General features: G+C 47.0%; 1 protein-coding gene across 2 annotated transcripts in view; it reads right to left on the bottom strand.

Annotated features, from left to right (window-relative positions):
- Positions 1-22,723, bottom strand: part of MRPL30 (mitochondrial ribosomal protein L30) — a 240,122-nt gene that overhangs the window by 193,123 nt on the left and 24,276 nt on the right. For both annotated transcript variants that reach the window (XM_069204380.1, XM_069204379.1), the window contains exon 2: positions 13,052-13,136. In XM_069204380.1, the coding sequence (XP_069060481.1) occupies positions 13,052-13,099 (48 nt within the window). In that variant the 5' untranslated portion in view covers positions 13,100-13,136. The remainder of the gene's footprint in view (positions 1-13,051; positions 13,137-22,723) is intronic.

Consider the following 22,723-nt stretch of genomic DNA (forward strand, 5'->3'; position numbering starts at 1 on the left):
GAATGATTTCAGCGGGATGACTGCAAGGTTAGCAAAGTAGTACAAGAGCTGCGGTAATATGACCATCTTTGCCAATGCAATATTGCCAATCGGAGCTAGGGGTAAGTACTTCCAGGGCTCTGCGGAAGTTCCCTTCATTCATTTCAAGAGGGGAATGATAAAAAACAAATCCCCAGGTAGCAGACTGCCTCACCCCACCAGCAGAGCTGTGCCTCACCAAAGAGTATGCCACATGGCGGATGGTTGAGACAGTGGGGGTAAATCGCTGATTTGGTCCAGTTGACCTGTAAGCCTTTGGCTGCAGCAAAGTCAGCCAAGGAATTATGGAGCAAGCGAGGAGAGGTCAGATGTTATATCTTGCAGGCACAGTAGTAAATCATCCGTGTATAGCGATACAGCATGTATTCTGTACTTGAGGGGTATACCCCATTCCCTGGCACTCTCTGCGTAGTTGAATGGCTAAGGCTTCCATTGCCATCCCAAAGAGGAGGAGGAAGCGTGGGCATCCCTGTTGGGTACCCTTACACACTGAAAAGGAGGCTAAGATGAGACAGCTCAGGCAGAGCCAGGATATTGGATTTGTATAGAGTAACTGGGTAGAGGCAAGTAGCCACTTCCTGACACCCATACAAGCGAGCACTTGAAAAAGATAATCCCACAACAGCATAACAAACGCCTTCTCCAGGTCCAATATAAGGCAGGCAGCATGTGGAAAATGGCCTTGGACTCAATCTTGCACATGAACGAGACACTGCATGTTCTGGGAGGTGTTCCGGTACAGGACAAACCAATTCTGATCAGTGTGATATAATTCCGATAGGACCTGGGAGTATGTGGTAGCAAGGATCTTAGCCAGAACTTTATAGTTATCCCCAAGAATGGCAATGGGTCTGTAGGACCCCAGGTGTATGGGATACCGGCCTGGCTTGGGGACAGAAACTATGAAGGACTTCCAGAGAGACTGCAGGAGCTCGCAGGTGTGGAGGGCTGCTTCAAACATCTCTGTGAGACAGGGAGCTAAAAGTGATTAAAAAAAGGGGCATAACACTCCAGCGGCAGTCCGTTTCGGCCAGAAGGTTTGTTATGAGCTAGGTCACGGATTTCTTGTGTCACCTCTGGTGTTCTGATGGTGGTGTCTAGGGAGGTTCTGGTGGTGGGAGGAATGCGCAGAAGGGTCACACCTGCTAGAAAGGCGTGTGTTGACCCTACCCTATTGTGTGATGGGGGTGGGTACACAGAGGAGTAATAGGAGTGAAATTCCCGCAGTATCTCACCCTGGGAACACACTAAGGCACACGAGTATGAGCAGATTTCCATGATGGGGCCAGCAGTAGTTTCAGCTTGATTTATCCCCTTCTCTGTGCACTTTGGCCACTTGGGCCACGTGTAAACCAATGCAAGTCTTTGAGCTGGGTGGTGTAGTTAGTTTTCGAGTTGGTGTAGTTTGGGGCAACTGTGAGATATCAGTCCACTACCTTCCCCAGGTTACCAAGACAACGCTGGTCTCCAATATCTCTCTATCCAATGTCCTATGGACTCATACTATCTCTTATATACAGGTACCCCTTGTTACCACCTTGAAGGAGTCCCACTCTAAGGTTCTGGTAGTGGCTGTATTATGATTTTCTGCAAAGTATTGCCGGATATGGGTCTCCTGCACTTCCAAACAGTCGCATAGTAGCTGTCACGCCGGCACTGGAGGGCACGGTGGTAGCCATTTGTTGTCCAGCACGTGGGTGTCGTGGTCCGAGATGATGCATCCTAGATAGTCCGAGTGGAGTACAAGGGATATTAAGGCGGTGGAGCAGAGGGAGCGATCCAGACGGACACCGAAGTTCTGGTGTATGGAGTGGAAGGAGTAGAGTTTAGTCCTGGGGGGCAATGATCTCCAGGCATCTGCTAGGGCCCAATGATGTGGCAGACCACTATGTGATTAGGCTGTTGGCCTGTGCACAGAGGAGGGCACAGCAATGGAGGTAAGACGTGTGTAAGTCTGGGTGCAATACACAGTTTTAGTCACATTCAAGGATCCATGGCACCTGAGTGTGGTGAGTTCGGCTGAGAGAGTGTCCCGGAAGATTGCTTGCTCTCCATTTGGGGAATAGATGCATCCTATGAGTATGGGTTGCCATCTGGGCAGTCCTCAAGAAGGACGTACCTTCCTTCCTTGTCTATGAGAGCTCTAGATTCCTGAAAGGTGAGACCAAGCCTAACCCATACCAGGGAACCCTGAGCATATGCCGAGTAGGTGGTGGCTTGTATGGTGCCCCGCCCAGCACATACAAAGTCCCCCTAGTTCCTTGTCCCTTGTATGTAATTCCTGTCGAAGGACTATGTGCCTGTTGGTGTTGGCATAAGAGTAGACTGCATCTTGTTTCCTAGCTGTGTACATTCCACGTACATTCAGGGTGAGGAATCGTACATCACACATAAGGGTCATAGAGTGTGTAGTGAGCAGCGTCTGATACCCATGGTGGGAAATCACTTGGTGGTGTCCGTGCCCTGTGGGGCTGCCTAGCCCAGGTCATGTAAGTCATGTATGGCCTGCCTGCCACTGTTAAATATGGGGGAGGGAGGTAATGAGTGAGTAAACTTGTCAAAACGTGGGGGGAATAACATGGAGAGGGGTCACTAACAGGAGAGTCTGGGAATATTTGGGAGAGTCATAGGAGGGGAGGGGTGCCATCCTTGGATGTAAAGATAAGTGGGTCCTTCTCTTGGCTTGCGACCCCTGTGGTGGTTCCCAGGCTGGCCTCAGCCTGTAAGGCTTGTCTGCAGTCTTCAATTATCTGTTCGAGATGAGGGGACGTAGTCGAGGAGGAGTGGCCTCCACATGTGCCCTGCCCTTCCGCTGCTGGTGCAGTCTAGGCTAGTCCAGGGGAGGACCAGCTCGCTTCGGCAGCAGGTCCCTGTGGTGTTGATCTGCCCAGCCCCAAGCGTCTTTAGGGTCCATGAAGAACATGGAGGTCCACTCCGAGATGACCTTGAGGAGGGCTGGGAAAAGCAAGGACTACTGGACCCCAACAATTGCAGGGGATGCTTGACTGTTAAAAAGAAGGCGTGCTGGCACTGAAACATGTGCATGCAGTCCGAGAACAGCATGATGGACTTGTCCTCTACTTGAACTGGGCCCACCTGTCTGGCTGCGCACAGAAGAGCACCCTGGTCTTGGAAGCGTAAAAATTTAGCCAGCATGGGGTGCGGGTGCACACGAGGAAGGCTTGCGAGCGGGCACTTGATGCGCTCTCTCCAGGGAAAAGAAGGGAGTGCGGTCAGACGGTGGGATGAATGACTTGAACAAAGATTCCAGGTAGGAGAGGGGGTCTTGAGCTTCAACCCCATCCGGCAGACCCAAGATTTGCACATTACTTCTTCAAAAGCGACCTTGCCCATCTTCCACCCAGTCTTAAAGAGGTGGAACATAGTCTTGGAGGTCATCGATAGCTGCCCGATTGTGAGTCACTAAACGTTGCAAGGTAGCAAGGGCATTTTCCCCATCTATGACCTTGTCGGCAAGCTTGCCGTGGTGGACGTGTAATAAGCTCAACTCACTGGCCAAGGATCCAAGCTTTGTATCCATGAAGATCCTAGAATGTTCGATGGTTGCCAGCACCTGGTCCCGCTTATCCAACATGGAAAGCAGTGGGGTCACACCAGAAGTGGCGTGTCCGGAATAATGGAGGATGGGATCGCTGCGGCTGGAGGCAGCCAGGGAGTAGGGAAGCACAACCTACTCATCATCTGTGGTGAAGTGGGGCCAAATAGCACACAAAGGTCCCGGGCTGTGTGTATCTGCTAACAAGGCAATGAAAGTCTGTTAGTCTCGTAAGGGGAAAACCTGAGGTCTCTCAGATTTTTCAGGTATTTTCCAGACCCGGCACCAGAGATGTCTGTTGCAGTGAAGTGTTCTCCCTGCACTTTCGGTACCAGCGCCGGTTTGGAGAAACAAGGGGGAGGGTTTGCAATGTTACTCAACTAGGATTGCCCAGGTCAGGGATGCTGTGGTGAGGCTCTCATGTGAGTTGGGAGGGGGTTTGGTGAGGGGGCAGAGAGATGTAGCTCACTGTGGGTGTTGAGCCAGGCGGTGCGGGCGTCAGTAGAGTCATCCAAGCAGCAGTCTAGGATGCCAGAGAGGCTGGTAATCCAGCACCAGGGGGCCTCCAGCCCGTGTCAAGGGGATCCCACCTCACACTCGCCTTGCATCAGGTGTTGAGTCAGTAGGCCGGGGTCAGCGACACCACAGCGTTATCAGGTGCTAGAGCAGAGTGTGCAAGGTGTGTCCCGGGGTCAGCTTCTGCATAACTGTAATGGGCTGCTCAATGCGGGTCCCTCTGCCCTCCTAGGAGTCTTGGAATAGGTGAGCATCTGAATGGGTTCCTCAGCCCTAGTAGCGATAGGGGAGCAAAAGGCTAGGGAAAGGCAGTAGATATCGAAGTCTGGAATTAGCCAAGTGTGTAAGCTACAATGGGTTCAACCACTGGGCTGTCAGTTCTTCCTGGTGCCATCTGGTCCCCAAAATGAGGTCAGCGTTTGCCAATGATATGCAGCTCAATCCCCTGTGCACCCTGATCCGAGTGCCGAAGAGAGGGAGGGGAACCCAAGAATGCGGAGATAAGAATAGCACCAGGTCAACTCCAGCCAGTCCCCAGGGTGCAAGGCAGAAATACACTACGAAGTACCCCAGATTCCCATTAAGGCTTGGTTCTCACATGATGGGGGGAAGATACCGCCACTCACTTCCAACTGTAGTAGGGGCCAAATGGAGCCCAAGAATGTGTTGGTTTCGGCCAGTATCTCCCTGGCGCCTGTTACAGTATTATCGGGGACCTCAGCTGTATGGTAGCCGGTTGAGTATCGCCACCTGTGCAAAAGCCAAAATCTCCAGGTTACTGCCAAAGTACTCCGCAGTCCGCCCTGCTCTCCTTCACTTCGAAGGTGGCGTCGATGTGGGAGGCAATGAGTGAGGGTTTAGGACCGTTGGCAAGCACTAGTCCATGTGCTGGCGGCTATACTCCAGGGCGGGCTCTCTCAGTCTCAAGGTTCAGGCTGCTGGGCCGGCGCCGAGGAACGCCACAGCCCGTGCAGCTCCCCTGTGCCTCGCGGGCAGTGCCAGCAATGGGGCAGAGGGTGTAGGTGTTGGAGTGCTGTCGGGCACTCGCTATTGTTGAGAAAGCATTCCCCCCGCGCCGGCTTCCTTTGATGCGAACCAGTCGCTCAGAGTGTGCCCCGACCGGGCTCAGGTCATGGCCCACTGGGTGTGCATGGGTGGTCTGGCTCTCTGTCTGCGGCTCCGTAGGGGCCGGACTGGTCCAATGGGCGGCGTGGGAGCTGGGATCCATCCTGGGGTGCCACGGAGGCTGAGGAATTCAGGGCCTGCCTCCAAGGCGGGCTAGTTGAAGAGGCTTTGCTGCGCACCAGTGGGCACTTGAGCACTGGATCAGTTGAGCCCAATAATGAGGCAGAGCCAGGGGCTGTCAGCGTCCGTGAATGGAGTCCAAAGTGATGCATAGACAGGTGCCACAGGATATTATTGCAGGCCACATTGACGGGTCTCATACTCCGATGGCTGCAGATTTTGAGGGCCAGTGGACAGAGCGTTATCGAGATGCATTCGTCATATTGATTGGCTTGGCCACACAGCTCTCCCCCCAACAACAAGTGTGATAACAAGCCCACCCATACAGTACATTGCGTCCCAAGAGAAGAGAATCACCAAGGAACAATAAATATAGTAAAATAACTACAAAAAAACAAAAATGTGTGTCATAAACAACAAACAACCCTGAATCGTCAATCTGTATGCCTTTTGTGCCTCAGCCCGTTTTGCAACTAGGGTTATTAACTTTGTCTCAAATAATATCTCATCAGGAAAGGACAATAATGAGACACTGAAAAATGTAGGTAACTTAGTAGGATCAGAGATTGATGGGAGGGTTAGTAGTGAATGAAAATGGAGGTGGAAGGAATGAAAATACCTCCAAAGACAGCTCAACTGTATAGCTGTCAGGACAAAAACGGAAGGTGGTAATGTGAACCTGTGGGGGCAACATAAAGAATATGAGCTACATCGCAAGACAGGCTACACCATATGTTTGGTGGGGGGAGGGGTCGCAGCAGGGACATACAGACTTACCCCAGTGGGTAAGGGAAGAGGAATAGTACTACAAGAGGTTGGTGGTTATGATTCTAAGATATTGCGATAGATTCCCGATACAAGGCATTATATTAGTCTGTCTCACAATCCCTTAGAAGCAATAAGATCTAATATATTTAGTATCACTTCACAAGGTAAAGGCACTCTTTTCTATCTGTAAAAGAATTTGAATTACTGAACAAAACATATCCATGTACTCTTGTCCTGGATGCTCTTCTCACAGTACATCAAGATCGAAATTATCCTCCTGGGAAACCTATTTTGTCAAGCTGTAGCTCTGTCCTTGAGCTCTTAGTATATTTCCCTAACATCTTTATCAAAAATGATGTTCTCTTACTTGAGACCTATTTGCTTGACAGAACATACATGATGAACCTTGTGGAAAGTATGCCCTTTGATAACACCAAGCAATTTCTAGTTACTCTTGACATTGTCTCGCTCTATACCTATATACCTCAAGGCGAGAGCATTCTAGTAATTGAGAAGCCTTTGGCACTCATCCCCGACCTGTTAAGTAACAAGAGGCTTTGTTAGAGACTTGCTTAGGATTGCCCTACCGTCAAATTACTTCAAATATGGAGATCAATATTACCAACAGTGCTATGGTACTTTTTATGGGCACAATGTTTGTACCAAATTTGGCAAATATTTTTGTTGATGATTTTGAACAACAATCTGAATCGAGAGAGAATAACCCGTACCATCGTAGCACAAAATGCAGGAAGAGGACTATTGATTTTTATGATCTAGTCAGATACAGAGGAATCACTACAGGAGTTTATAGACTACCTTGGTCTAGCCTATTCTTAAATTTACCTGTACTTACAATAGAGAACAGATTGCCTTTCCGGACTTGAACATTAGACATGAGCATGAGAAGCTATACACTACACTCTTTAGCAAGAAATATGTTACTTTCCTATGGTAGTTGCTAGCATCGTGCCTTAAGGGATGGTCTTTCCTTTGGGCAGTACCTCCGTCTCTGGAGAAGTTGTACACACAGAAAAGATTACTTTAAGGAAGCAACCCTACTGTAAGACAGACTGATCAACAGAGGTTACCCAAGCAGGGCAGTCAAAGCCGCCTTAAAAATGGTGTGGTATAGCCCCAGATAGGAATCACTTCAAGTGAAAATGCAGAAACCCAGTGACAAATTTGTGTGTGTTACCACATTCTGTTCCCACATTAACAAGATCAGAGACCTTGTTAAAAAGCATTGCACATAATACCGAGCATAGATCCATCTTTAAAAGTGTATTTATATGCTTTCTAAAGCGGTAATAATATTAAAGATCATTTAGTACACGCTGCCAATAAAAAGTATAATACTACCAACACACCGGAGAATATGGAGGGCTTACAACTATTACATGGCAATCATCGCTGTGGGAACTGTGTATCATGTCAATATATTATTAATTCAAAGACGTTTCAGCATGACAGAGTGAATATTGAGTTAAACCATTTTTGCAGTTGCAATACAGAGAATGTAATTTATTGTATATGGTGTCCTTGCCGATATATCTATATAGGGCACAGAACCTAACAAGTAAAAATGAGGGATTGACATCATCGAAATAGGATTAAATGTAATGTTATGAATGCACCAATGGGGACACACTTCATGGGAAATAACCATTCTGCGGATGACATCATGTGGCGAGTGATTGATGTGGCTCGACCACCAGATGGAGGTACTGGTCTGACACACATACTTCAGAGGATGGAATGCAGATGGATAGAATACTGTGATTCGATCTTCAAAGGACTGAACACCACTGAAGAATGGCTAAGCAGTGTTGCAGAAATCACTGATGAGCATTCCTAATTTCTGACCGTACAACCAACAGGTCACAGGTGGCTCGGACTGGGTCCATATCGGATTTACATTAACATATACCAAATATATACCACAGAATGACTACTTATGGTGCTTGAGAGTTTTTTAAATGTTATCTGAATTGGTTTGGGTATAACAGTATGGGCTGGATCAACATTCAAAAGAAATGCTGTTACAGCTTATTTCTGTAAGTCCGGCCTATGCAACTTCCTGTATTGGAAAGGCATTGTTCTAACATGTTGCATAATTGCGTCTCTGATGGCGCAACTGTCCTTGCTGAATACATGGATATATGCATTTGTGACATTGATGAATGACTTACCCCTTCGTGGGGTTGTAACTGCCCAACAGCTGGAAGTACTGTCCATTCTCTCTCTGAAACTCATACCGCGTTCCAAGCCTCATTACCGTGAACGGCACCATCAAAAGGTAGCACTTTTTTGCGTCTTCCCCTTGGAAACTGACGATCGTAGGCTTAAAGAAAAAAAACCAAACTCTCGTTTTCCCGCAGTACGATCGTGCACTGTGCTGCATCAGTGGCAGATTTTCGAATTAGAATCCCGTGTCTTGTGGATGAGTCACCACTATTCTCCCTGTGGTAGTGCGCCAGTGTTGGTGGTACAAGGGGCACATCTATATGTTGCTGCTGCAACACCCTACATATCTTGAACCCCGGCTTGCAATACAGTTCACGTTCTTTATGTTGCCCCCACTGGTTATCACTTAGTAGGTTCCTTTGGATTTTATCCGGTTTCACACACTGGGTGAGTTTCACTTAACCACCCTGCTTTTTTTTCTGACAGCTATGCCGTTGTGATGTCTTTGGAGATCTGTTCATTCCTTCCACCTCCGTTCTACTCACTGATATATCTCTCATCACTCCCGCATTCTAACAAGTTAACTATATTTCTAGCAACAATATTCGAAGTGGTCAACAATTCATGTTCAAACAAACCCAATAAGCCTAATTACAAAACGAGCTGAGGCACATAGGACATAAGGACTCAGGATTCAGGATTTGTGTTTTGTTTGTAACACACATTTTTTTTATTTGTTACGGTCCTTTACTATATGTATTGTTCCTTGTTGGTTCTGTTCACTTTGGACACAAGATACTGTATAGGTGGGCTTGATATAGGAAACTTTTTGTATAAAAAAACCCATCGAATTTCTAAATTGGAATAATGGTTTCTTTTTAAGTTGGTTGCAGGTGAAAGAGGTTTCCAGCAAAGTAGAAGGGGTGGTCAACAGCATTCTTCAATTTGCTAACCAAACAGAGAATCCAGTCTAGGCCAGCTTAATCAAGGCAGGATTGGGACGTGTCATATGCTACGGGGCTGAGATCTGGGGTGAATGCACAGACACTTAATTAACTTTAAGTGCTGAACACCACTTTTGGAAGAAAGTGTTAAGGCTGCCACGGTCTGCTAGCACATGCTCCGGTTCTATGCAGTAAAGAGGAAATACAGTGTGACAAACCATCTTGTCGATAAAACATGGAAAAAAAGACACATTTTTTTTCCCAAGCGCCAAATATTTGAAAAAGCTGAAGCAGATGGGATATTTACACTTAACAGAAGTCCTTGGCTTCTCCAATAATTCACAACAAAGGCAAAGCCTTGCCAAAAATGCCCCTAAGAAGAACCCCCTTACTGCGTTTCATCTTCCTTCACTGCCTTCCTTTCTCTTCTACCTATCTCAAACTAAGGGCACATAAAATTAGAGTTTGATTTGTACTGGAACGTGTAGATATGATAGCACCTAACAGCAAATTTTAGAAAGATGGTTGCAAGGAGTCAGAGGAAACAAACACAAAATAGTGTCTGCCACTTACAGGTCTTGGGTCAAAAAAGGATCCTTAAGCGTTGGTCTCAAGCCTGCAATGTAAAAAGTGGTACCACGCAAACTCAAATGTAGTTTTAGTGACAATTTCAAGGCCACATCCTCGGCCACTTCGAGGTCATTGACCAAGGTGCACACTGCTTGACTACAGGATCTGTATACAGAGTGTGGTTCCGATGTTCTTTGGGATGGGGGGTGGGAGGTAGGCAAAGCTGGCTCTTTGGAATTGGTAGGCCTCACTTGTAACCTTTTGTGAAGGGATAATCCTTTGCTTCGGTCAATGGCAGCTAAGCTACAATTTCTTGTGGCTCCCGGGCTAGCTCCATTTTAATGTTGGGCATTAGACAGATCTCAACTAGTTAGGTCTTGCCTCCATATTTTCTCGGTCGCTGCAACTCCACTTCACAATGGGAAGATGAACTTATTTTCCATGTAAGGGTGTAGGAACTTTACCTTTGCTCCCGGTCCTGCCTTTAAGAGTATCAACACAGGGATGTTCTGTCCAAGGCACATTCTCTTGTTCATGAACTCGATTCCAATACCTCGGTGCGGAAAGAAACACATGAAATTGGGGGTGAGGGGGGGTGTGGGACGGGGGGGGGGGGGCCGCCTTTAAATTCAAAGTCACCTGCAAGCATGGCAAGGAATTCTTCTGAGTGGGCTTTCTGGACTACAGGAAGGAAGAGGCATGAATAGTGACTGGGAAGAGTATTAAAACACCAGAGGCCAGACACCCCTAGTGGTGGTAGACCTTCGGCCTGGTAGAAGAAGGTTTGCTTTGAACAAAGCAACCAATCAAGTTATATCTACATACTGCTGCTGGACACATCAAAGAGCATGCTGTACATGTATGTGGATTACTGAATGTTCCCTGAAATCTAAACAGTCACCTGAGGCACTAACCTCAGCTATGCAGATTGCTGTGCCAGCTAGGCCGGAGGCAATCTCCATTTTCTGATCCACTTATTGTGCCCTCAGAGAGGACATAATTCACACGCCTCCTGGGAAAGACATGCCAACATTAAGACAATCACAGCACATGCTTAGATGGAATCAAAGGACCCAAGTTATGGGAGACATAATGGAGTCAAAAGTCAACAGACACATCTCCAGGGAGAATAGCTCTAACTGCCCATGTTCTGTCACAGCAAGCATCTACAGTTTTCTTTAAATTCTGTAAGCATTTAAAAGTCCATGGTGCTGTTGCTTTGTACTATCCTACTACCAATTTCATTATTTTCTCAGGTTGCCTGTATGTTTTCTGCCAAGGAGACTCTCAGCATGTAATAAATATAAATTTGGCATGGAGTTGCCCAAGAGCAGACCACCAGAGCGTGTTGGTTTTTTGTGAAACTCAAATTAGCACTCCTTATAATATTGGTAACTAAAGTTTCCAAGTCCAGGCAAAGCCACAACTGACGGTAGTTAATTATATACTAGTACGAACCTGGCTTTTTTTTTTTTACCAGCACCCCAAGTTCAGGAGGATGTCCATGGTCCTCCTGGTAGATCCAAGCAGTCCGCCATGACTTGAACCCCAACTTCTTCCAGGGTGTGAAGGTGTGTTGATGTTTGTGTAGTAAAACTGAGGTGCACATGAGAGGTTGAAATACTTCAGGCTGGGGACACCAAATTATATGTGCAGTACCAAATGATGGGTTGTGATAGAGTGGTCTACCGTCAGACCCTTTGCTGCTCCTCCTTCTCCTGTTTGATTTCCAGGCCATTGTAGCAAGAGTATTGTGTCAGGTTTGGATTGTCAAAACTCTCAATAGTTAATGGAAAGCTACATCATGGGACAAGGAAGTTTACATTTAGAAGACCAAACAGAAGTTTAAATGAGACATACTTGAAAGTAATTGGACGTCTCCTACTTGACACATTCAAACATTGAGCCTTTTTGAGTGGCTAGTTAGGTGCATGCAACTGTCACTGTCGAGCAGAAGTTAGCATTGTAAGTTAAGGAAGCATGTCCATCTGGACACCCAATAGAAGGTCAGAAATAGAATAATTCTATTGTGGTCAAGAAGATTTGATGCCCTGCCCCACAAGTCTGTATGAAACTTAATGGACTGCAAAGAAACCTTACATTTTTTTTCTCTTTCAAGTAAAACATGTCTGACGGGCCAGCACTAGTTAAAAGGGTGATTCTCTTAGCTGCAAGAAGTATTTTATTTGCATTCTGCCTAAAGATGTGACCAGGGATGAAAGCTTATGAATAAATGGTTTTGTTAGCTCAATTAATATAATAATGTATTGATTTCCTCAAACGAAAGATATTTATATTTTGTTTGACTAGCATATGTATTGCTTTTCATGAACTAAGAGGAAACAATGCCAAAGAATGCAGCACTCTTAGTCTGAGTAATTAAATTATTAAGGCACTTCGCAGATATCAAATAAAAACACACAAATATATGAAAATAAGCATTCAACTCAAACTAAGTAAAACGTGTAGAAACTAGAATAATCATAGCAGTTAAACAATCACAGACAGAAATGTGCAGTGCACCAACAGTGAATATATATATATATATATATATATATATATATTTGTGCTGAATAATCAAAAGTTTAAATGCATCACCATGGGGGTTAAATCATCTTTGCCAGCAGAACCGCACAGGGAACCCTCAAACGGCCAAGGCAGGAGACCACATAGGATCAGAAATATCCTGGGCAGCAAGTCCGCACCATAGGTGAGTTCCTGTATTAGCACCAAGTCTCCCCATATTTTATAACTTAAACAAGCTAGGAGAGTGTTCTAGAACCCCCTCCCCTCTGTTATGAAATCAAAGGCTGGCTGTACTGGGTCTGTGTCGAAAAGAACTGTCCAGACCCGAATACACATTCCAGAGACAAAGCTCTACCTTCCTCTGATGAAAACATTCTTAGCCTTGTGCACTTGTATCTCGTCCGCCTCCCCCACAATATGAACCGGTAAGGCATGACCCTGTTCTGGTGAGAAAAGCAAAAACACGTTTGGTGGGGAAAACAAGCTTTGTGTGGAAAAACCCTGCGCTGCCGTGATGGCAAATGAACCAGGGCACAAAAATCGAGTCAATGGTCAAGATGGAGTTGGTGCTTAAATACACATAGCTTTACAACATAGAACAAAGAACCCAAACTTCAAATGTTATGTTGTACTGTATGAAGAGTCAGGCAAATGGAAAGTGCTGGATTAATAATGCTTAAAATAAAACAAATTGAAATACCTTGAGCGTAACTGTGTATTTCTGAAGAATTCTGCAGAATGCTGCCATGACATTTGTTGCACTGCAACTTTTCCCCAACTTTATCCTGCAAATAAATTATATAACTGAATTATTTTTAACCAAATGTAAGCAAGAAGTAAATCTTTTACAAACTTTCTGGAGTACCCCATCAGCGCAGTTCCCCAAGGGCTTGGGAGTTGTTGGCAAGAGGGCAGTCGTTGCAACAAATTCCATGAGCAAGATAACATATGGCGCTCAATGAATTGCAAAGTACTTTCTTTTCTACCAGGCTTAGCATTTCAGGGGTAAACAGACTGAACAGTCAAGGCTTCTTCTCAAAGGGTAATGTAAATTTAGAAGGCTGTGATACAGGTACCAAATATATACTAAATAAGAGATTGTACAATCACTTTGATTACTTTGACAAGGATATATTTGTATACAATATCAGGTGCATCAGTTTAGTATAATCCAATAATTTCATGGTTAAACATTTCTACCAATATCCTGCAACAAACCCACTTGTTTGTAGTAAACAAATTACACTCAGCACACAGACTACAGAGAGCTCCTTGGCCCAGATCAGTGCAATTTATTATAGTGAATGCCCTTCCCTCAAGGGAGCCATCAACATGTCAATTCCTTGGGGGTAATGGATTAGTGAAAAGTGAACTGGCAGTTTGAAGCAGCTGCAATGCGGCCTGTCTTTCAAAGGTAGGCAGAGATCACCCTGCAGGTGGCTGCAGTGAGTGACTGAACCCGCCAGCAGGGAGATATCGATCGGGTGGCCTCCAAGGGAACAGTATTCATGGGGGCACACTAACTGAGTCATATACAGTGCACAATCAGTATGCCCTCTGACAGTTCCTCTGCACCAGCATTTATACTAGGGTGCAGGCACAGAGGCGAAGAGTTCCTTAATATGCATGTGATTACACTCCCATGCAAATGAGAGAGAACCTCCTTCAGACTGCACCAGTTCACATTGTTACAGAAGGGTCTGCAGCCCTTTCTGTAATAACAAGGTGCCCTATGGCACAGTAAGTTGGTGTACTTGACCGTTTGTGCCCCCGGGAAACTCCATGCAAACTGGCCGCAGGTCTGTTTGAAACAATTAGTCTACTGCAAGATCTGCAGCATGTCTTACATGATGTTGGTGCATGCAGCAATTGTCAGGGGACTCCACAGTTACAGGGTAGTGCACTGCACGCACTGCATGCAATGCTACATAATACTGTTTTATTTTCTACTGTACAGAATTTGGTGTTTCAGAAGTTTTCCGCTAGCAAGAAATAATGTAATTTTAATATTTAAATAGTTTGTATGACAATTTCTGTGAGATATATTTTGAAATACTGGTTTGGATAAGAGCAAAATCATTGATTTTCACAAGTATTGCACAGCAACCCCTTTTTCATCATCTATGCAATTAACTCATAACCTGCATCCAATAACTCTGCCTCCGCTATTTATTGTGCATGGTTATGGACCAGGTGTCTCCAACCAGTTGATCGTGGGCTACCAGTAGCTCCCAGGCCCCTTCAGAGTAGCTCACAGCCTTCAGTTCACTTTCAAATAACAACAGGTCACATTTTTCCTTTTAAAGTTAAGGAAAGGCAGCATTTATTTTACATTGTTGTCATCAGGCTGCAGATAGCAGAGCCCAATAAGGAGCAGTGCTGGAGTCAAATTTATCACCCATGGTGATGCAAGAAGTGAAGAATTGAAGCCCTAAGGAATTTAACTCTTAAATAAAAGCCCTTGTCAACTCAGTATTGGAGATGAGAAAAAGATGATGTTTCTTAATGCTTTCAAACCATATGATTAAGTTAACTTTTCATTTACATTTCTGTTTTTTTCCCCCAAAGTGTTGCATTTACATACTGCAGGCCTCTTGCTCCCAGTGGCAAGTAGAACACTGTGCATATTTATAACTGAAAAATATAGTTATTCTTTGAATGGGAAAATTTTTAAATGCAGAAAAATGTTACACATTATGAACATCTGTGCACTTTAAATATTTCGAATTTAAACAAATGGTTGTTATGCTTGTGTTATACATGTAACGGTGCCACACATGGGGAAAGGTACGTACTGTGCCACAAGTACATACGACACAGGCTCTCAGTTACCCATACACATATATCCCATTCATATGCGTACATGTTCATACATCCACAAACCCCACTCTCACTGACACACGACTAGTGGGCTTGCAGCACTGATTGTGCCACCCACTTAAGTAGCCCTGTAAACCTGTCTCAGGCCTGCCACTGCAGAGCCTGCTTGTGCAGTCTTACTACCACCCAGACTTGGCATCTAAAACCTCTTGCCAACCCCAGCATTTCCCTTGTCTTACATATAAGTCACCCCTAAGGTAGGCCCCAGGTATTCTACAGGGCAAGGTGCCATGTAAGCAAAATGTAGGACATTTCTCTGCACTCTCTTCCTTGTGTGCCTACAGCCTACCTCCAATACATGTCTGGCTTGGGCCAGGTGACATCTACACTTGTGTATTCCCTTCAGAGACCCCCAACACAGGATACTCAGCCACATCTGCCTTCATCTGCAAACTGGTTGGTCTTCCGGAGGGAGGGGGGGTGCTTTGGAAGGGCACACACTTATACCTCAAAGGGTAAAGGACTAGAGTTCACACAATAGGGCTGATTACCTCCCACTGACTGCCTGGGGCTGAGACTGACTTGAAAGGGGGACATATGCACTTCACAAGGATTCTTTTGTGGTCATCCCCCACATCAAAGGAACTTTCTTGTATAAGTAATGGGTCTCTTGACCCACTCAGGAGTATACTGGACTAAGAAGAATCTTTCTTGGAGTAATAGCTGCTTCACCAGAAGGATTGCCACTTTGCTGTGCCTGACTGTTCCCAGGAACTGCTGCCCTGCCTGGTTGGGCTGCCCTATGCCTGCTGACCTCTGCCCTGCAACACGGACCTCAAAACCACTCCACAGTGACACCAGGGGTTGACTGAGTTAACCCCAGTTGAACCTAAGCCCATGGAGCACCCCAAACCTCACTACAAGCTGGCCTGTCTCCCCATCAGCTTTCCCGGCACTTCTCGAGTGTCTAAAGCTAAGCAGCAAGAGAGTGTGGTCCCTGTAAACTGCAGTGTTCCTGGGCTGCCAACACCTTCTCCAGGGGGATTAAGGACACACATTCCCTACTGGGAAGCAGCCCCTTGCTTCGGGTGAGCCGCGCTGCGCTCAACACACCAGCTCCCATGCGCTGCTCACTCCCCCAGCCCCACCTTCCGCTGTGAGGTGCGACTTCCTCACCGCCATGCAGACTCTGTGTGGAGGCCCGTTAACTTTACTTGCATCTGCCTACACCCAGGTACTGTTACAGCCCTGACCCATCTTGCTCGTAACCTGCGGGAGGGGTGGACCCCAGCGGTCCTGAATTGATTGCCTGGAGCTTCTCACCAGTGGGAGGGGGTACGATTACCACATTTCATCTGATACCCTTGCCTAGCGAGGCTTCGTTACATTCTCCTACTGCTGACCCACTTGAGTAATCACAAAGACACTAGGCTGCTCCTGCTAAAACTGCAAAGACCCTAACCTGAGCCAAGCGCAACCAAGCTACAAGCCCGTACCTACCTGTTGTGCCTCAATAATTTCACCACTGCAGGGGCTCGTGATAAACAGGTGTATCTTGCTTGGATTTACCATTCTTCTACTAAATCCGTTCAACAAATCACATTGAAGCTATTTATTGTATCTGATTCTTTGACTCATATTAAGATCAGTGTTTTTGTAACCTTGTGTAGAGTTCTTTTTGTGGTGTGATCAGTGGGTTAGTGCGTGTGAGTTGCACAAATACTTTACACATTACCTATGAGGATGAGGCTGCCTGCTCTGCACCAAGCTACCAGAGGGTGAGCACAGGTTATCGTCAGTGAGTATCTTACTTTCCCTGACTAGAGGGGTGGGTTCTGCCTGGCTTTGGGACCCAGGCCTGCATGGTGAAACAAGGAGAGCAGATAGAGAAATCCCCCCCAGACAGATTTGTGTATTGCCACATTCCTGTAAAGGGTGGCACCAGGCTTCCCCTGTCCACTTCAAAGGGTGCCTTTTAATTCAGTGAGAGGTTCAGCGACCCCTGTAGGCCGGGGGAGGTCCACCATGAAGTTAACTTTGCTGAACGCTGTCCCAATCAGGCCGAAGCTTGTGTGCACCTAAAGATCGGCAGCCCCGAATCCCGAATGCTAGGATAGGCTTCTGTGTGGGAACTATGCTAGATGACGCTTTGATCAGACTGGAGCCCATATGCAGCTAAGGATTGGCAACCCCATATGCCAGGAAGGACTGACTTGTGGACACCTGCTGTGCCAAGCAGGTCGGTGCCCGTATACTATAGGCACACTGTATGTCAGAGAGGGTCTACGGAACTAGCTGGAAATGTTCATTGACCGAGAACTTCATCAGACGAGTGCCCCCCCCAGGCATTTACCCCCAGATGAGGTCTTGACCCTGGGAACTTATTTTTCCTCATCATCTTCCCTCGTTGTGGGTGGAATCAAAAGACTTACCTCCCCAAGGAGCTGCACAGAACCTCCAGTCGCTGCCGGAGCACAACTGCATGTCAGGAGATCAAGGATCAGCAAGTACAGCCTGCATGGGTGCAATGCAGTTAACTGACCTAGACTAGCTGCTGCAGCTCTGATGGCTGCAGAGGGGGCACGCTCAGGAACTCTAAACCGTCCGAACCTGCAGGTACAGGTAAGACTGACTTTAGAGCAGTATGCCCCCAGGGTACTTGCTGGCTAAACAGTGCGTCAGCGCAGAAAGACTTTTGACTTTAGAACAGAGTCAAAGTGGCTTGAGCCTTGAAGTACTAGTGGGGCATAACCTGGATGTTGCCAATAGTGAATGGGGTCGGAGAACCACCATCGGTAGACCGAGGAGAAAGCAGGACAGGGAACCACCAATTAAACACAAGAGCTCGCCCAGGGGGTGAATTGTGTAGTTTGTGAATGTTGTGTGTTTCCCTGTAGAGTAAAAATAAAATGCTTCTCTTTTTTCATAAAAGTGAGTATTTGGTTGGACAATGATTTACTGCTGCGCACATTATGAGTTGTGAGCCAGTATTCATTATCGCACATACATCTCCCCCCAGGAGAGCCTTGGACTGCTCAACCACGTAACTACCCAGGGACAGGTGTAGCAAGGTAACTCAACCCAGCTGTTCAGGATTCTTGGTAGGCCAGGCCCTGGGACATCAGAAGTAAAAGGCCTCAACCCCCACCATTGGGTCCAGTAATCCCCCATACCCTGTGGCCTTCTGAAAGGGGTTCTGGCAGTGAGAAAAAAAGGGTGAAAAAAGAAAAGCAAAATGAAAAAAGCAGCAAGCATGAAAGATGTAAAGAGAAAAAAGTGATGAAAGTGGAAGAAAACAGACAAAGAAAACAGACTAAAGAGAAAAGGCAACAGGAGGAATAGGGTTAAAAAGGGAAGTGAATTTAATAAGAGACAGGAGAGAAAGTGGGGAAAGGAGTGTCAGGAACAAAGGGAGTAGGAGTGACACAAAATAGACAGAAAAAAACAGCAATATAAGAAAAATGTCAAGACGGGTTCTCTTAGATGACTCTCAATGGAGGACTGTAAGTGGGGACTAATCAAGATTGGGGTTTTTTCTCATGGATCTCTTAACCATGACCCAGATCAGGAGGTGATGAGTGGAAGAAGAAGAAGAGAGAAACACAGAAAGGCAATGAGAGCTCAGCATGAGATTCTCAGGAAAGCAAATGGCTCCCCGTTAAAGGAATTTCAACCTACAGGCGTCTTTGGATGTACAATGGGTTGTATTTTGTACATGAAAAAAGTATTACTTTAACCACTTAGCTGCTGAGGCTTTTTCTCAGCTCTCAAAGCTCACCCCTTTTTTGATGTTTCAACACTTAAGCCTTTATAAATGTTCTCCCATAAAACATATCTAGGCCACATTGGAGTCCTTTCTTATCTCAAATGTTGGGGATTCTTAAGGTACACAAGGTTTGTGAATTTCCCTGGATGAAACCAAGAAAATAACCAAAATTCAGCAAAATCTTTTTAAAAGTGGTGTGCAAGAAAGTGTATGGTTCTTTTCTAAAACTTAAATCGATAAAAATGGGTGCTTTGCTAATACCACCATCTTCTCAGCTTTCAAGAAGATACAAAGAAACAAAAATAACCTATTTTTTTTGCACTTTTGTAAGTGGTAGTCTATTTTTCCTGAAACAGGTGTAATGATATTTCACTGTGTACCGACAGTGCAGCAGTTCATATGATAATATCTAATAAATTAAAAATGGGGGTGAGGAGACCCGTGTATTTTTGAAATAAAATATGCTCAAGAAACTGAATTTAGAAATTATAGCTATTTGCACAACTCTGAATTTACTCATACCATAATGTGACTCAGAATGCATTCAAAAGAGGTTCTATTTTGCATACAGGCTTACATTTGGTAGCCAAACGTAGAGAAATTCAACTGATACCTTTTCTACTATTCTGTATTCCCACATTTCTCACAGTATGTAAGATGTCTGCGAGAGCGACAAATGTCCCTCCAGGGTAAGCGTCTCCCATTGTTTTTAATCCTGCCTTGCTAAGCATGTCTAGAGCTCTTGTCTCCTGTGTGACGGATATGGCTGGGTGAAACAGGGAAAGTGCTGGAGCATATACAGGCTCATGTCCCAAGTGCACCCCAGTTCTTTGTCGTACAGTGAGTGTTGTTGATCTTGGTGCGTGGCACATCCGCGCGCCTGTGTGGCAGGAGGACTTTGAGCAGGATGGGGTTGGCATCATCATGCTCAACTGCTAGGTGCGTCATGTACTTGTGTGAGAGGTACCAATAGTGGGGGGCGTGGCTTGGCTGGCCAAGATAATGGGCGCAAGATAGCAGAGCAGGGGGCCGCGCTGGAGATGCTGCATCTGCGAGGTGCGACATTGTGCGGTGAGCACCATGGAGAGGCCCGGCCCAGGGGGCCTACGCACGAATGGTGGGACTCGGGCAGGCCCAGTGAAGACCTGACAACCGGCGAAGGGCAAGAATGAAACGGCTGGCACTGTTTTGACCTGTATGGCGGGGAGATGTTGCGGGAGTGTGGCGCAGGGAGGCAGATTGAGCGAGTTGGTCTGGGCGCACTGCTGACCACCAGATTTCCTCCGCGCTGACTCCACTGGTGGCAAGGGAATACAGAAGGCCGCCGGTGCTGCAACTGAGGCGGTAGAAGGGGGCCCTCGCTCCTGTTTGGCCCCTGCTCATCTCTAACAACTACCGGGACTGGTTTTGAGGTAGTCAGGGACCTTGTGCCCATGTGGCGCTGCCGCTGGCCCTACTATGGAAATTGGCCGCACTGGGGGAACACGAAATAGGCCCTAGTGCAGCCCTTGGAGCAGTGACTGGACCCGAAACCACACAACAGCACAGCGTAGTAACCAGCCGCCATAGCTAAGGCCTGTTGTCACCCTGGGGAGGGCTGCTCATGCTGCTGTGCGCTGTGATAGGTGCATCGCGCACCCAAGTGGGCCCCCCTGTGTTCGTGACTGTTGGAACTTAACGTTCCAGTGGCCATAGTAGCCTAATCAATGAACCCAAGCTGTCAGGACCCCGGGGCTGAAGAAATGGGCTACCTACGCTCTGGAACGGGGACCAAGCAGTCAGCACTGAAGACCGGGGCCTTGGACTCTGATGGCCACAGGCTATATGCAGTACTGGCAGTGGTGGAAGGCACTGGAAGCTCGCGGGTTCAGGCTCGAACCTTGCTGGAGAGCAAAATCAACAAGGTGGCTAGTGATCTCACCCTGCTTCACACGCCCATTGTAAACTAGTGGAAAAAACACTCCCTGGAAGGGCGCCTAAAAGGAACTCGCTCCTAAAACGAATCAGCTAGACACCTCAATGCAAGTAGTTTTGGACAGGCTGGAAACTCTGGAGCGTCACGCTGAGGGGTGCAACAGAAGAAACAATATCCGTGTTGTGGGCCTTCCAGATGGCGTGGCGGGTATAGATGCAGACACCTACACTACAAATTGGCTCAGAGAACTGGTCCCAGTGGGATCGTTGACACCCTTCTTCTCAGTGGAACGCGTCCATCGGGTCCCGACAAGGGCCTGACCACCGGGTGCTGGCCCACGTCCTTTCGTTATCTGCATGCTACACTTCGCAGACAGAGACATTATTCTGCGAGGGGTGAGATCACTCCAGATCGATAAGGCGCAGGTTATGATGTTCCCTGATTACTCCATCGCCGTACAAAAACAACAGGTGTAAGGAAATGCCTTCCTTGGCATGGTTACCCCCTATGTTTTTGCCTTTTGTTGATGCCAGTTATGACAAAGTGTGCTGGGATCCTGCTAACCAGGCCCCAGCACCAGTGTTCTTTCCCTAAACTGTACCTTTGTTCACACAACTGGCACATCCCTGGCACACAGATAAGTCCCTTGTAAATGGTACCCCTGGTACCAAGGGCCCTGTGGCCAGGGAAAGTCTCTAGGGGCTGCAGCATGTATTATGCCATCCTGGGGATCCCTCACTCAGCACATGCACACTGCCTCTCAGCTTGTGTGTGCTGGTGGGGAGAAAATGACTAAGTCGACATGGAGCTCCCCTCAGGGTGCCATGCCCACATCCCACTGCCATGTGGAATAGGTAAGTCACCCCTCTAGCAGGCCTTACAGCCCTAAAGCAGGGTGTACTATACCACAGGTGAGAGCATAGTTGCATGAGCAATATGCCTCTAGTGTCTAAGCCAAATCTTAGACATTTTAACTGCATGGTAGCCATAAAGAGTATATGGTCAGGGAGTTTGTCAATTATGAACTCTACAGTTCCATAGTGGCTACACTGAAATGCCAGTGTGGGATTTATTGAAACATGCACACATAGGGCATCTTATAGATGCCCCCTGAATGCCAGTCCGACTCCTAGTGTTAGGCTGACCAGTTCCTGCCAGCCTGCCACAACCAGACGAGTTGCTGGCCACATGGGGTGAGTGCCTTTGTCACTCTGTGGACAGGAACAAAGCCTGCACTTGGTGGAGGTGCTTCTCACCTCCCCCTGCAGGAACTGTAACATCTGGCGGTGAGCCTCAAAGGCTCATGGCTGTTGTTACAGCGCCCCAGGGCATCCCAGCTAGTGGAGATGCCCGCCCCTCCGGACACAGCCCCCACTTTTGGCGGCAAGTCCGAAGGAGATAATGAGAAAAACAAGGAGGAGTCCCCTACCAGTCAGGACAGCTCCTAAGGTGCCCTGAGCTGAGGTGACCCCTGCCATTGGCTACTGCCCCCAGACCTAAACACACCCCAAAATTGAGTGTTTATGGGCGACCCTGAACCCAGGTAATCAGATTCCTGCAACCTAAAGAAAGAAGAAGGACTGCTGACCTGAAAGCCCCGCAAAGACGATGGCAACAACAACTGACTTGGTGACAGCCCTACCGGCCTGTCTCCAGACTCAAAGAACCTGCACAGCGACGTATCCAGCGGGACCAGCGACCTCTGAGGAATCAAACTTGCAACTTTGAAACAACTTTAAAGAGACTCGCATTTCCCGCCAGAAGCGTGAGTCTTCACACTCTGCACCCGACTCCCCCGGCTTGAGTCCAGGACAACCTACACCGCAGAGAAGACTCCCAGGTGATTCCAATAACGTGGACATCCCTGAGTC

The sequence above is a fragment of the Pleurodeles waltl genome, chromosome 8 (assembly GCF_031143425.1).
Source record: "Pleurodeles waltl isolate 20211129_DDA chromosome 8, aPleWal1.hap1.20221129, whole genome shotgun sequence".
Taxonomy (NCBI): Eukaryota; Metazoa; Chordata; class Amphibia; order Caudata; family Salamandridae; genus Pleurodeles; species Pleurodeles waltl.